The sequence below is a fragment of the Cebidichthys violaceus genome, unplaced genomic scaffold (genome assembly GCF_023349555.1).
Source record: "Cebidichthys violaceus isolate CVI_PGR_0920_01 unplaced genomic scaffold, fCebVio1.0.p SCAF_4, whole genome shotgun sequence".
Lineage (NCBI taxonomy): Eukaryota > Metazoa > Chordata > Actinopteri > Perciformes > Stichaeidae > Cebidichthys > Cebidichthys violaceus.
The window spans coordinates 14,240,162-14,254,648 of NW_027176594.1; the positions used below are offsets into that span (position 1 = coordinate 14,240,162).

General features: G+C 44.7%; 1 protein-coding gene across 11 annotated transcripts in view; it reads left to right on the plus strand.

Annotated features, from left to right (window-relative positions):
- LOC137885369 (receptor-type tyrosine-protein phosphatase delta-like) overlaps positions 1 to 14,487 on the plus strand; it is a 160,400-nt gene that overhangs the window by 77,809 nt on the left and 68,104 nt on the right. For all 11 annotated transcript variants that reach the window (XM_068727595.1, XM_068727600.1, XM_068727601.1 and 8 more), the window contains one exon: positions 10,857 to 11,006. In XM_068727595.1, the coding sequence (XP_068583696.1) occupies positions 10,922 to 11,006 (85 nt within the window). In that variant the 5' untranslated portion in view covers positions 10,857 to 10,921. The remainder of the gene's footprint in view (positions 1 to 10,856; positions 11,007 to 14,487) is intronic.

The following is a 14,487-nucleotide window of genomic DNA, read 5'->3' on the forward strand; positions in this document are numbered from 1 at the left end:
GTTTCCCGTCTTATTGCTAAGCTAAGATAACTGGGCTGCTGGCTATCAATCTTTTCATCTACCTCTGCACCAGAAAACGAATGAGCGAGTTTCCTATTGCTTTTAGTAAAGCGCCCCGAGGGCTTCACTGCTGTGCCCTCTCTCCCTCTATGAGAAATATTCTTCCTTTCCTTTCTGTTTCACTCTCTCTGATTGGTCTTTCAGCAAAATGTGCAGTAACGTACAACACTGATGGGTCCGCTTAGAACGCAAGTCATGTTATTGAAGTTCAATAAGCAGCGGGATTCAAATCTGTTTAACGCCACAGCAGTTTCACTCACGGGAACTCAAATGGCAACCCGGCTGTTATATAACGCTCTCTGATAGTCGCTACCGGAACTTTTTTTTAGAGGGAGTTTTGGGAGATCATGTCAGTCTCTCTATCTTCCTCTTTTCTTCACACGCACACACACACATGACCTCAAACCACACACACACTGCAGGTCCAAACTTCCTGCCTCGATGACATCATTGGGTTGCGCTGCCCCCAGCAGCAGCAAGCCTACGAAGGGCGGAGGCGCTGGCTCCGGTGCTCGGATGTCTGATTTGATTCACCCTGACAACCGAGGACCATTTGGGAGCCCCGTAACCACGGCAACTCCCATCACAACTTTTCTAGGCGATCGGTTGACGGGGGCCAGTCGGGGCTGGCGTTCCTCGCATTCATTTTTAATGGCCAGTGTACTTAGTCGTTTCTTCCTGGGCCCGTCTCCCTGCGGTCCCATCTCCAAGAGAGGAGAGGCAGCCCGCGCTTGGTGGAAAAAGCCCCCATTACATATTTATTGTCCCCAGTCTTAATTACTGAGCCAGAGGGGATGTGGGTTTTGCTCTCTCTCTTGTGTCTCTTTTTAACTTGAAGGGATGAGACCTTCTCTTTCCTTCCGCCTCTTTTCCCTCGCCACTTTCTCTCCGGTCGTCAGACCTCCGTGCTTCCGAGCTAAAGCAACTTCCAATTCCACATAAAGTAATGGAAAAGTTTTTTTTTGACCTGTACGCTGTACTCTCAGCAGCCTGTGGCTGTACATGCAAATTACACAGCACATGTTCACATGTTTGCGCAGGAAGCCAGAGGAACCAGCACATGTGACACCTAACGTTGACGAAATCCGTTCCACAGCTCAAGGCTAATTATTTTGCGATCATGGATCTAGCGTATATTTTTCCTGCTCAGACACTGTAGACATGGAGTTACAAGCATTCATCTCCCCCCGCTATAAACCGTCAGCACCATTGCAAGATTTAATCTAGTTTCAGGCGCATGTTTTCCCTTCTTAGAATTGGAATAGTTATGGTTGATTATTGAGTCGGTGAGGATTCTGCAAGAGATGTTGCAGATCCACAAAAAAAAAACAATCCATGTATAGTGTTCACGTCTTTCCAATTTCCCTGCATGTTATTTTGAGTCGCTCTCATGTGCTCCCACTCCTCCGCTGGCCGAAATCAATCGGAAGGGAAAAGGCCGTGTAACCCCATCCTTCTCTCTCAGCCGTTTGTAACATGACATTGGAGAAGATTGATCAAGAAATGTATTTCTGGACCAAATCGTCCCACCGCCTCCCCTTTGACCTTCAAGGTGCCGTTGTTGTTATTCTTTGTGCTTTAGTTGACTCCTCAAATTCACTCCGGCTGCATTTTTTTCGCGTTTGCTACCGATGCGTCTTCATTCTTTTGCACTTATCAATTGATTTTGCACCTCCTAGGGGGGGTTTTCTCTCAGCTCGTGCCTTGAATAGATGGAAAAAGAGGAGACGGTGGCCTTCGCTTTAATTTTGTTCACTCCACTTGAAATCACCTTGAGGGTGGAGGAAGCGCGGCTCCTTTCAATTCACGTGGAGCTCCTCTTTATCCGCCGCGTGTCAGCGGTGGCGCTGCCACTCGCTTGAGAGGAAAGTGTGTTTCTCCTTTCACAATGGCAAGGCCGTTTCTTGACTTGTGGTGCCCTGTGGAGTTCGGTGAATGCGCGAAGCCGGGTTCGTGAACTGCTGCGTGGTTCCTCTTCGCTCTCCTCCTCCTCCTCCTCTTATTCAGTCATCGCGGGGCGTGGGATGTGCATGTGTGTTCACCTCTTGCTTAAGTAAATGCACTCTTTAGCAGGGCAGAGAGTGGAAGGTAAAGGGCTGCACTGCCTATTCCACACCGAAGAACCGCCACATATTGAACCCCCCTCCTCCCCCAGTCTGTATGGTATATAATAGAAGAGGATGCAGGTTATAACTGGAGCATGGTGTGGATAAAAGGTCCAGTTATTGAAGCTTCAGCCCGCTTCAGGTCTGGAGGAAATCCATATTTTATTCCACGTGAGAGCCGCTCAAGGCCTGTAAATTATTACTGCTGTATTCCACCTGCTTGTGGAGGTCACCCAGCCAGCTAGATCGGTAGATAGAGGTGTGTGTGTGTGTGTGTGTGTGTGTGTGTGTGTGTGTGTGTGTGTGTGTACCTGCGTCAGCACACATGTTCGTCAGAATGTGTGTCCAGCCTCGGTAGCCAGCAGTCATATGTGTAGCATGTCACGGGGCAACGGCAGCCACACCGCAACTATAATGCAAGCTCATCCATCCATAGATCTATCCTTACATTCATCCACCCATGTACTAAAACACATTACAGGGATGAGTGCCCCCCCCAGCATTAGAGGCTCTCTACTGTACGCCGCTGGAGGCGGGGTATTTTGCTCAAATGTTACTACTTTATGAAGTATTGTTACTGCGCTACCCTGAGAGGATACTGTAGTCTTGCCTGTAGGCACTAGTCCCTTTGCAGTTGCCCAACAGGCAAAAGGTAGAGCCACCTGGACCACTTAGGACATTAAAATGCACCTAAGACACGAAAACATCAATAACTTAGCACTGTGCGAGGGAAATTTCCCTCACAATGCACCAAGCCTGCAATTAACGATTTTTCATGAGCGAGTCATCTGCCGTTATTTTCACGATTGATCAACCTCTAATTTGTTGTACAAAACATAAGAGAAAAAATGTCCGAGAGCCAAAGGCGACATCTTCAAATGTTTGTTTTTTGTCTGATCAAAGGTTGGGTAATTTCTTAAAAAAGAATTCACTAAAATGATCGAAATACATTTTTACTGCTGATGCTTTTCAGTAAAACTTGATCTAGTGGGACTGCTGAGCATTTCTTTATTGTGCTGTTGCTTAAGCTCACATCAGAGAACGCATGTCTCCACATTTCTTCACTTCTCTCTTCCTCCCTCCTCTCCCCATTCTTTCTCTTTGTGCCATTCGGCCTCCATCTCTCCCTCTCTTTAACCTCCTCGCCCCTCAGCCGCTGCTCGTATCTCATCTTCCTCTCACGCCCCCCCTCCCTCCCTCTCTCCCTCCCGCAGTCCTGCTGCTATCTTTATGACCCTCTCACTAATGCACCGCTCAATTAGCCTTCGATGAGGGTTTCCACTAAAGGCTGGGTAAATAGGTAATTACATGTTGTCATCCCCCCCCCACCTCTTGCTAATCCACTCAACTTCGCTCCTTTCTGTCCCCCCCCCCCCTTTCTCTCAAGATCATGGATGGCTGCCAGAGATAGAGATGGTCCAATAGAAGCCCAGCGTGGGCCTGTTAGTCACAGCTGGCTTAACCCTTCGATTGGCCACGTTCAGCACTCTGCTTAGTGCACAGTTTTCACTTTTTCCAGCCTACACTTCAGCTCTGTTATCTGGGACACTTTATCATTGAAATGGGATAACTGGAACCACCCACTGGCGAAACCCCACCTGCTAATGGAGACAGTAAGACAGCTCCAGGTGTTTTGAACACATCAGACAGTGATGGAAGGTAGTAGTGGGAGGGGGTTTTGTACTTTTTGAGGGTATTTATCAGCTTTACTGCTGCTGAAATAAATCGACGCAAATGCGTTGTCTTTGGGTTGTCCTCATCCGTCACATCAACAATAACAATGTTTAAGGTGATATTTAAATGTCTATATCAACATCATCCGTTCAGGGACGGCTCGCACGCTCTGCTGTTGTCAAGGTCCGCCCGTTATTCAGCAATGTCTAGACAATGTGGATTTTCATCTTTCATGTGTTGGGAACCAGGCCGCTTCTCATGCGTCTAACCGCCAAATAAAAAGGACATTTTTTGGGTGGACCAACGAAAAGCGTTTTATTTAGACATCAAGGAAATAGAGGGAAAAAGGGTAGAATGAATAATGTGTTCTGGATGGAAATGGAAGCTGGACTCACAATCTAAAACGGCTAAACCTTGGCTATGGTTTCAAGAATTTGTGGAATTCCAATTTGGGATACAAGGGAATGTAATAATCTGCAAAAATGGCTTTGGATGTAACAGGCCAGTGAAAATGTTCACGTCAACTTACTTCAATCCTAGCCTAGCCGTGGACCATATTACCCGATTTAGAGGTTACCACTTTATTACTATAACACCTGAAATTGGGGGGGACAAAAAGTCCCGTTGTCCCCCTCTATTCCGGCGCCAGGGCCGCAAGGAGAAAGAATATTTTGTCTGCGGAAAGTCAGAGGAATTGGTTGGTGAGAGGAGAGAGGAAGGCTGAAGGAAGGAATAAATGAAGGTGGAATAGAGGGAGGGAGGACAGAGTGTTTGGGGAACCAGAGGAAGTGATAAGTTGAGTACAGACAGACAGCCTAAATCCTCATCTCAATCAATCACATTTTCCCCTTCCTCTCCTCTCAGTTTGTCTTATTGATTTCTTGTTTCTGCCAGTGTCCTGAAAGCCCGACTCAAATGACTACTCCGAGTTTGTGGAGCTCCATCTCCCAGTGAAAACTACTCTTTGGTCATTTGTTCTCGCAGCTATAAAAGGGAAGTTGAGGGATCACTGGGCTCTTCAGCAAATGATATAGCAGCCCATTCTCCTTCGATGTCCTTTCATATAAACTTCTTCTTTACATTTACCTGTTACGTTTTTTGGGAGGAACTAGCGCTGAACAAATTACCCAGAGCGCAAATTCAGGAAATAGTTTGGCATTGATCAGAGCTATTTTAAATGATTTAGGGCAAGTCTAAGGCAAGTCCTGATGTGGATATAATCTAAAAGTAAGGATGAGGAGATTGAGGTGGAGGAAGTCTTTGCACCAAGCCAGAAAACAGCAGTTCTTCAAAGTCAATCCCCATAGACCCTCATGTTTAAATGCCCAACTTTACAGCAGAAATAAACATGTTTACAGCCTGGTATGAAATAAGGTTTTGGCTTTCTATAGCTAGTTTCCCCATTCATGTCAACTGTACAGGTGGGGGAAACGCCAGAGGGTATACAAACACTTTAAAGAAGTAGGAAGAAAACAAGTGAAAACGGCATAAACCAAAATGAAACCAACCTCTGCAGTGCAGAGGAGGGATTGTAATTAACCGTAAACTCATACCTCATATTCATGGACTACTTTTTTGCCTTTGTTCAAGCCCTGTAAAGAAAGAGGTCAAGTATTGCATGCATTATAATGGAGCGAAGGTTGAATACACGGTAAAAAAAAAAATTATTTGGCTGCAAAATATTTACTCAAATGAAGATTTTTTGATTTCTAAAGCATTTAAAAATGAATTGGTCTTCTTTGTATAATCACTAGACATGTAGTCTGCTTTTAACAGTGAACTATTTGTGACAGTCATGTTTGAAAAGCTCTGATTGCGTGCCGCGCTCGCCAAGTTGCACAAAATTCTGAGGTTGCCCGACCAAGGGACCACTTGAAGAGCATATTTCGCAAGACGCAAGCCGGCTAGCTAACTAGCTAATTCTGCCATGCTTTAATGCTACACTGGTTACAGAAAACCTGCCAAACAGGGGGCCGGTGGTAAGCTAACTTACTAGCCAGCCAGACACTTTACGGCCCCCACGGACGTGTGTCCATAACAACCAGCAAAACTCTGCATTTCCTGCTACTCCATTTCTGTCTGAAACATGCTTCCGGGGTCTACATGTAAGTGTCGGTCGTCAGAGACTCAAGCCCCTGTGACCTTACGTTACCCATAATACCCTTCTCTACGCAGGTGTGCGGAGATGTTCATCTCTCCAGAGGCATTAACAATACTTAGCTTGTCATGCACAGATATTTATGAGCCTATTTAATTACTGAATGGAACATTGTTGCATATGAACAGATTTGAATTTGTATCAGATTCAAATTCAAAATTCAGATTTGAATATAATATATAAATATTTGTAGAAAATACAGCCAATGTATTTAATGTGTGCGCCTGTCTCCACCTACACAACACCCTGTGTTGACTCACTTTCTCACACACACACACACACACACACACACACACACACACACACACACACACATACACGGTACATACATACATTAGTTGTTCCTGGGTGCTAAAAGTAGGTGAATCCCCCTGTACAGGCACAATGAACATCTCTGTCACAGCGTGATGTCATCAGTCGCCATCTCCGACTCTAAGTTGTGTCCCCTTTAAAGAGCAACGTTTCTCTTAGAAAAGAAGCTCAGGGGTTTTTTCTGGAGTGTGTGTGTGTGTGTGTGTGTGTGTGTGTGTGTTCAGTACCACACCTCAAACAAACGCTCTCCCTTCAAGCCGTTTCTTCAAGCTTTGTTTTCTTTCGTTGTGCTTCGAAAGAAACCGTTTTTATTTTGCCACCATTTTTCGCAAATCTTATCTCCATACTGCTCGTTATCTCTCTGCTGTGTGCACGCCTGTGGTCGCTCAAATAAACGAATCAAAGTGTAGCAAGTTGAAACTGATCTCAATCTGAATTGAGACGGAGGAAACACTGATCGGAACTGATCGGAACTGATCGGAACATCGGCGGTTCGATCCCCGACTCCTCCGGTCTGCTAGACGCTGAATCCCAAAATGCGAATGCACGTGAATGAATATTTAATTTAGATCCTGGCGGGTGGATCGGCACATTGCATGGCAGCTTCTTCCATCAGCGTATGACCGTGTGTGTGTGTGTGTGAATGTTACCAATACAGTTTGGACCCCAACAGATCTGTTCTTTTTCTGACTTTGAGTTTACCACCATCCCTAATGGAGGAGGACGCAACCACTCGGCTTATCTTGTTTTTTTCCGTGCAGCCCTGTGACGCAACATATACAAATCATGTCTCCATTGACATTTCTATCAGTCTGCCACTGTTTCAACAGGCCAAATAGAATAAGTTAATTAGTATGTCTAATTGCGTTTAGTGGCTCAGCTTTTGGGAATATCGAATCAAATTAGGAGACTCAGTGTTCTTTTTTTTTTCAGTGGCACACGGTTTGCCTCGAGCTGTATGCTTTTTAGGATCTGTCTTTTGTCTTTTGTCTCTATCTTTCTCAACGTCCCTTCCAGCTGTACTACGCCTTCGCTTTGTAGTCTGCCCTCCTCTCCCTCTCTCATCATCCACCCACGCTTTCTTTTCTTTTCATTTTTGGATCTTTTTCCCTCTTTTATTTATTTTTTCCCCCACTTCTGCTTCCCTACCTCACAACTTTTCAGCTCCATCTCTTAATAATTTGTCTCTTGACTTCTGCGGCAACTGATGATGTAAGAACCACCAGATCTTAACCAAGATTTAAAAAAAAGAAAAATAGATGGGAGAAAAAGAAATAAAAGCTGTTAATCCAATAAGCAGCCAGATAATGCAGTACCAACTTAAGAAAAATATATTGCTTTTATTGTTGTATGTCGATGATGTAAATGGAGGTTTGAAGCATTGCGGGTATATTTAAACCCATTTTATTATTAATGCGCGAGTGTGCTTGCATTTTCCCAACGCGTTAAGAGGGACATCATATTACATGATGACAAGTTGGTACCCACATTTTAAACAGGGTGTAAACATTTAATCAATGTTTTGGTACCAATTATAATGTATATGAAGAACATACGTTAATTGACGGAGTTGTCAACAACTCAAACTCCTCCTGTGAAGCTGTGAATTACTGGATGCTGGTATATAAAAAGACAATGAATGGCAATACCAAACATGTATTCATAGGAGAAGTTGGGATTGAAAACTTGTCCTTATAATTCGACTTTTATGTGTTTTTGCTACATGTTTATATACAGCTTACAGATGATAGACAGTTACAAAAACTTCCAACCTTAAAATTTAAATTACCGGTTACAAAAATGTCCTTTAATAGTACATTCCAACTTTTCTGTCCCTCTCGTGTCCTGGTCTTCCTCTGTTCTCTCCTCTCTCTCCTCATCTTTCTCCTCCTCCTCATGCGTCCTCCTGTCTGTCCTGTGAGAAAAAAAGAAAAAAAAACACAAGCCAGTATGTCACTCTTTGAGTCAGTCTTTGTTCTGTCAAAAGCTATCCCAGAGATAAGTGTGACTGATCGCTGCAGGCCTGGCCAGACAGACGGCGTATAATTGAGTGATAGGGACTAATGTAAGTGAATGGCTTAGAGCCCACTGTGATCCACAGCAGCGGCAGAGGCTCAGGCTCTCTGTTAGGCCCTCGGTAATACTAGCAACAACAGCCACCCAGATTACAATCTGGTGACTACCTGGCTGCGTGCGTAAATGTGTGTGTGTGTGTGTGTGTGTGTGTGTGTGTGTGTGTGTGTGTGTGTGTGTATGTGTCTCAGGTTATCTCCCTTTTGTCTTCTTTCCATCCCGGCGTCTCTTTTCCTTCTCTGCTTACCACTGTACACCGTTCCTCCTCCGTCCACACACACCTCCCCCCCCCCCATCTCTGCCCCTCCCTCCCGTTATCTCAGCTCTTTAATTAACATGACATGCTGTGAAGTGAGATACTAAATAATGCAGGCTTTTCCAGTGACATTGAATCAGCCGTAGTGATTAGTGGCCACACGCGACACGCACACACCAAGACGGATGCCCTCTCTAATGCGAGGATTCATTTTGCAGAAAGAAATGTGGCTCGATTAGACAAACATGCACATGAACACTCGGTTGAGAGCTGTGTATTCCAAGAATGCATTTCAAACGGCATTAGTATTTAGGTTACCATAAAATGTGTGGACAGTACGCAGGGGTTGTGGTAGTGTTAGTATTGTTTTCTGATGTGAGCGCACAAATGTAAATACATTGGTTAAAAACACCAGAAATGCCACTAAACTCATTAATACAAATACAATAACAAAAAGTTAAGATATTCATTGAAAAACGTATGGTAATGGCCACTAGATAATACAAATTTAACTGAGATCTAATAAGAATAAAAGATTAATTTGTGTAGATGCACAAGGTGCTTGAATGTCACGCCTTTATCACACTGTATTGCCGAGTTCCCATATCTGCTGTAGCAGCGGACATCACAGTGCAGTGGACTTAATTTGTGCAGCCAGGGATCTAGGTTATCCCAAAGCAATTGTTTCAGACCAAACCAAGTGGAAAATCCTGTGTGGGTTTTAGTTGTTTGCTGCCTTGGCTGCAGGGATGCTAAGAGCTCTGGGTTCCAGCGTTCTTCTACCCCCCCCATCCTCGTCTGTTTTTAATCAGATGGCTTGTTCAGGAGTGGAGGGGATTAAGACCGCTGCTGCTGCCACCACTGATGACTCTGTCCAGTTTTTGGAAAAGCCTGCAAACACATGCAAACGGCACAGGAACACACTGCAGACACAGACACACACACACGCACACGTTTGTATACCGTAGAAACAGACGCATGAGACAGTCCATACGCATGCACGTACAGTGCAGGCCCCGTCACGTTCATTCATGCAAACATTCACATATCGCAATCGAAGCGTCACCTCTCTTTCTCTCTCTCTCTCTCTCTCCTTTCGCCTCCGCTCGCTTTCGGCGTCTCTCCACCGACGCGGCCGTTTTTTTTGGACAGCAGCAGCAATCTGACGCGTCTCATTGCGCCATGTGATTTGAGCCGTGACATTTCTGACACAGACTGACACCCGTCTCTTCCAGCGCCAGACACTCACACCCAGGCGCTGCAGATGGCGTAGAGACAGCGAGACACACAGACAGACAGAGGGACAAAGAGAGAGAGGGGGGGGTCTTACTGATGGAAAGATGTTTGGGAGAGAGGAAGAGTAAAACGTGACTGATAAGATGAAAGAACAGGAAGCAAAAGGGGAATCAAAGAGAGAGGAAACTCGGTTTGAAGGAAGAGATATTTTAGAAACTGAACAGAGGTGAAGGTAACAAGAGGACAAAGACAGGGGAGGAAAATGAGGGAAGGACTGGAGGGAGAGACAGAGAGAGTCTAAGTAAAGGAAGCAAGGTAAGTATGGAAGGATAGAGACATTGAGCTGTGTGTTGACTCAACACCACGTGCAGCGTAGCCAGCGAATCAGTCTCCTCCTACTTTAATCTCCCCATCGTCCATCAATCCCTCGCTCCGTCCCTCCACGTTAAACCCATTCATTTCTTTTCATCAATATGAAATCAAGGCGATTTGACGCGCATTCGGTAGAAATCTGGTATTGGAGTCGGCTTTGTAGATTGTGTAACGGGCAAAAACTAAAGCAGGAAAAACAACAAAAAAATTAGGCCGTTGCTTACTTGGGAGGTAAAAAAAAATTAACTTTAGAAGCCGACTGATGTTTTAAGTGTTTGCCATGAGTTGAAATTCATCAGCTACTTTGTGAACTCTAACACACACACACACACATAGACAGACACGCACACATCAAAACACACCTCCGGCAATGAGTGTATGGTCCTAATGAAGCGAGAAGAGGAGAGGCAGCTGCATAACTGGAGTGTAAGGGCCTAGAGGGAACTCGCACACTTCAAGTCTGTGTGTGTGTGTGTGTGTGTGTGTGTGTGTGTGTGTGTTGGCGTGTACACGCACAGACAACATTATAACCAAAACTCTCTTAATATAAGCTTTTGGAACGACTGCATTTTCTTTAACCTCCCTTCTCTCTCTCTCTCTCTCTCTTCAGGTTGTGAGGGCCTGTTTCTATCGTCCTGTCGTACAGTGAGGCAGTGAGCTCACGGTGGATACAGCATGCATGTGTCGACATATCCCATGATGCACTCTGCCAGTCCAGGCCTGCTCCTCCTCAGCTTCCTCTTCCTTGCGGATGCCGACTGTGAGTCTCCCCCCTCAGACCCGCATACTTATGTTCTCATACACAACTACAACCAGAAAAAGACATGCATGAGGAGAAATTTATATAGGCAGCGCATATCTTTTGAAAAAAGCATGCATGCACGAGCACACGCAGCGGTTGGAGTGACCTGATTTTCTCCCACAAACAGCTCCACTCCTGACACCACATCCCTACTGTATGTGTGGGTGAGTGTGTGTTGGGTAGCAGGTTTGATATGGGGCCAGCTGTTTTTGTCCATCCCAGTATTACTTGGCATGGACAGACAGACCACATATGGCAAATCAGATAATTTTTCCACTGCTTGTGCAATTGTGTTAAAAACGTGTGTGTGCATGTGTGTGTAGGTGTGTGATCCCTGATTATGGCTGGTCCCATGCACATTAGTATTCTGGTTATGAGCCGTATGCTGCTTTTAATTACGGCTGCAGCTACTGATTATCTTTATTATTGATGAATCTGCTGACTATTTTCTCTATTAGTCCTTCATTTCCCAGAGACTATATAAGGTGACGTCCTCAGATTTATTTTTTTGTACATCCAAACAGTCCACAACCCAAAGATATTCTGTTTGCTATCATAGACCGCTCAGAACAATGAAGCTTGGATGCTGACAACTTTTAATTTATGCCATTTGTACATAAGAATATATAAACTAGAAAAGTGCACTGAGTAGGAAACAGATCTTTGTGTTTGTCTGCAACAACCATGCTGTATTGTAAAATGTAATAAATGCATAAAATATATTTCATTCAAACTTGAAAACAAGCAGTGATGTGTGCAGGAAATTGGCTCGAAATCGTCGTATAATACACTTCATACAATCTTGCCAAAATCAAACTCACCAAGCTTTCGGCTGCGTAGGAGCGGCTGAGTTGCTCAGAGGTACTGCAGCAAGTGGATCCGTTAGCTGCTAGTGGTTGGCCAAGAGTAGTGAGTGAGGAGTCAGCAGGCAGCCAATGTCGGTATAAAGTAGGAAACAAAAGGTGTTTTGAGAAAGATTGAGTCACCGCAACCATGACATGACAGGTCCTTGAGCATGCAGCCAAAGCTAGGCACCCAAGATATAATGCAGGTTTGCAGAAGCAGAATCAAGATCAGATTAGGACAGACACTGAGACACACACTCACTCACCCACGGACGGATGCACGCATGCTCACACGTGACTGACCACATGATCCTCCTGCCGGAGATATTAAATAACTCAAACAATTAATAGATTATCAAAAGAGTTCCATTTTATGTGAAAACAACAAAACATTTTAGCCTAAGATTTAATCATATTTGGAATATCACATGGAACATAAAGTCACCCAGTTATTCATCTCCCTGTGTGTGAAAAAAATATTTAAAAAATGAAAACAACAAACAGCACAGAAAAACAAATTTATAAAAAAGTGTATTCTTTTCATCATGCCAAAAGAATTAAAAAACATTCAAACACACACATTCCATAAATCCCAGTAGAACCACCTGCGATTGGGATATTATCCAGGTTTCTGATCATCATTAAACCAGTGCCAGGCTTTTTTCAGCATGTAGACAACACCGCGTTGTTAATCATATATTTTTATGGCTACCTACCACATGACACAAGTTGAGGACACGCCTATACAGAAAGCAGGAAACAGATGAACGAGATATTCCAAAAACCCATTGACATTATACTCATTACTAGTATATACGTGTGTGTGTGTGTGTGTGTGTGTGTGTGTGTGTGTGTGTGTGTGTGTGTGTGTGTGTGTGTGTGTGTGTGTGTGTGTGCGCAAACACACTTAGTATGGGTGTCTACCTGTGCAAGAGAAAGTCTTTGCAAGGCATGACTTCTCTGCCAATTTGTCAGGTTGACAAATGCAGCTTTGAATCTCGGAGCAGCTGTGATGAAACCGCCAGATTTTGGGGTGAGACTAAGGATAAAAGATATGAAGACAGAAGGGCAGTGTGGGAGGACTAAGAGATGGGATAGACTGAAAGAGAATAATGGAAGAGAAAGAGGGGGAGGTCGTTCAAGCTCAACATGCTGACTGTTAAAACATCTGGGAGTGATCCGTCAGAGACCAATGCAGTCTAATGGCATTTGGATTTATATATATATATATATATATATATATATATATATATATATATATATATATATATAATGCAGCCTATATCTCGTAGCTTGTGGTTGTATGATGCTGAACGTATATGATTGTCGCCCTGTAACACACACACACACACACACACACACACACACACACACACACACACATACATACACACACACACATACACACATGCACAGGCCTGAGGCAGCCGTCTCAGTCCTGCAACGCTTTAAAAGCACACACTCACACAGAGGCCGGTAAAAGCACACACATATCCACAAACCACTCTTGTTTTCCTTTCAGCCTCATGCCCTCTTGTCCCCTGCGTAAGTTCCAGGGTCGGCCAGTAAAGGCCCACTCATCCATCAAAACGGTGATGCTCCCAGACTTCCTCTACGGCGGCTAGGGGAGCGGCACAGACACACACACACACACACACACACACAGAGGGTGGAAAAAGGCTTCGCATTTTGTGTCCTCTGTCTATATATTATTTTTTCCCCGTGCCCTCGTCTCATTCGCGGTGACTTTCCCCATTGCTCTTTTTCCTTGCTCGCATCGCTCGCCCCTTCTCCGCACATCCATGTAATCTGGTGAGAAAGGAGGGGCAGAGGGCTCGGGTGGGCTCGGGGAGAAAAAGGCTGTTCTTTTCTCTTTTTATCTCATTGTGCGTGACGTACAATGCCTCTTTTAATATCAACAGTGGGGACTCAAGAGATTTGACTGTCGAGTATTCAAACAGAGGCCGCTGGGACGCTTGACATCTTTGTTGCTCGTCGTGTGTCGGCATGTTTTGAAATGTTAAACGCGCTCTGAAAAGTCGCTTGCTTTCAGTTGCGCTTATCTTCACTCACACTTAGTGCCAATTGAACTGAATACATTTTAAGCACAATTTCCTCCTCTGTGCCTGGACAGAGGCATCGTTTTTTTATTTAACTTTGACACCTCATGCCTGCTACACAAGTTACACTCACATACCCACTAGTGGGCCGAGGGCATTAAGATGCAATCAGATGGAACAGTATCCCATGAGTTGGAAACCTTGCATGACACTGCACCATATGTGCATTTCTGCACACAAGTGCTTGTGTAACAATACAGGCGGTGCACTGAGCTTTGCGTGTGTGAATGCACCTTTTTCATATCCTCTTTTTACTCCCGCTTTCTCTCCGCCCCTCTCTCGCCCACCATTTATGCTTCTCGGTGTGTTTGTGTGCGCGTGCGTGCATATGACATCTATCTGGTGGATTAAGAGCAATGCCCTGATCTCGTCGCTAAACTGGGCCACCGCTCCATGTGCGCAGTGAGATGCCCTGTGCGAGGAAACTGCATCTCACAGTGTGTCAATCGGGGCGACGGGACCCGATGCAACAAC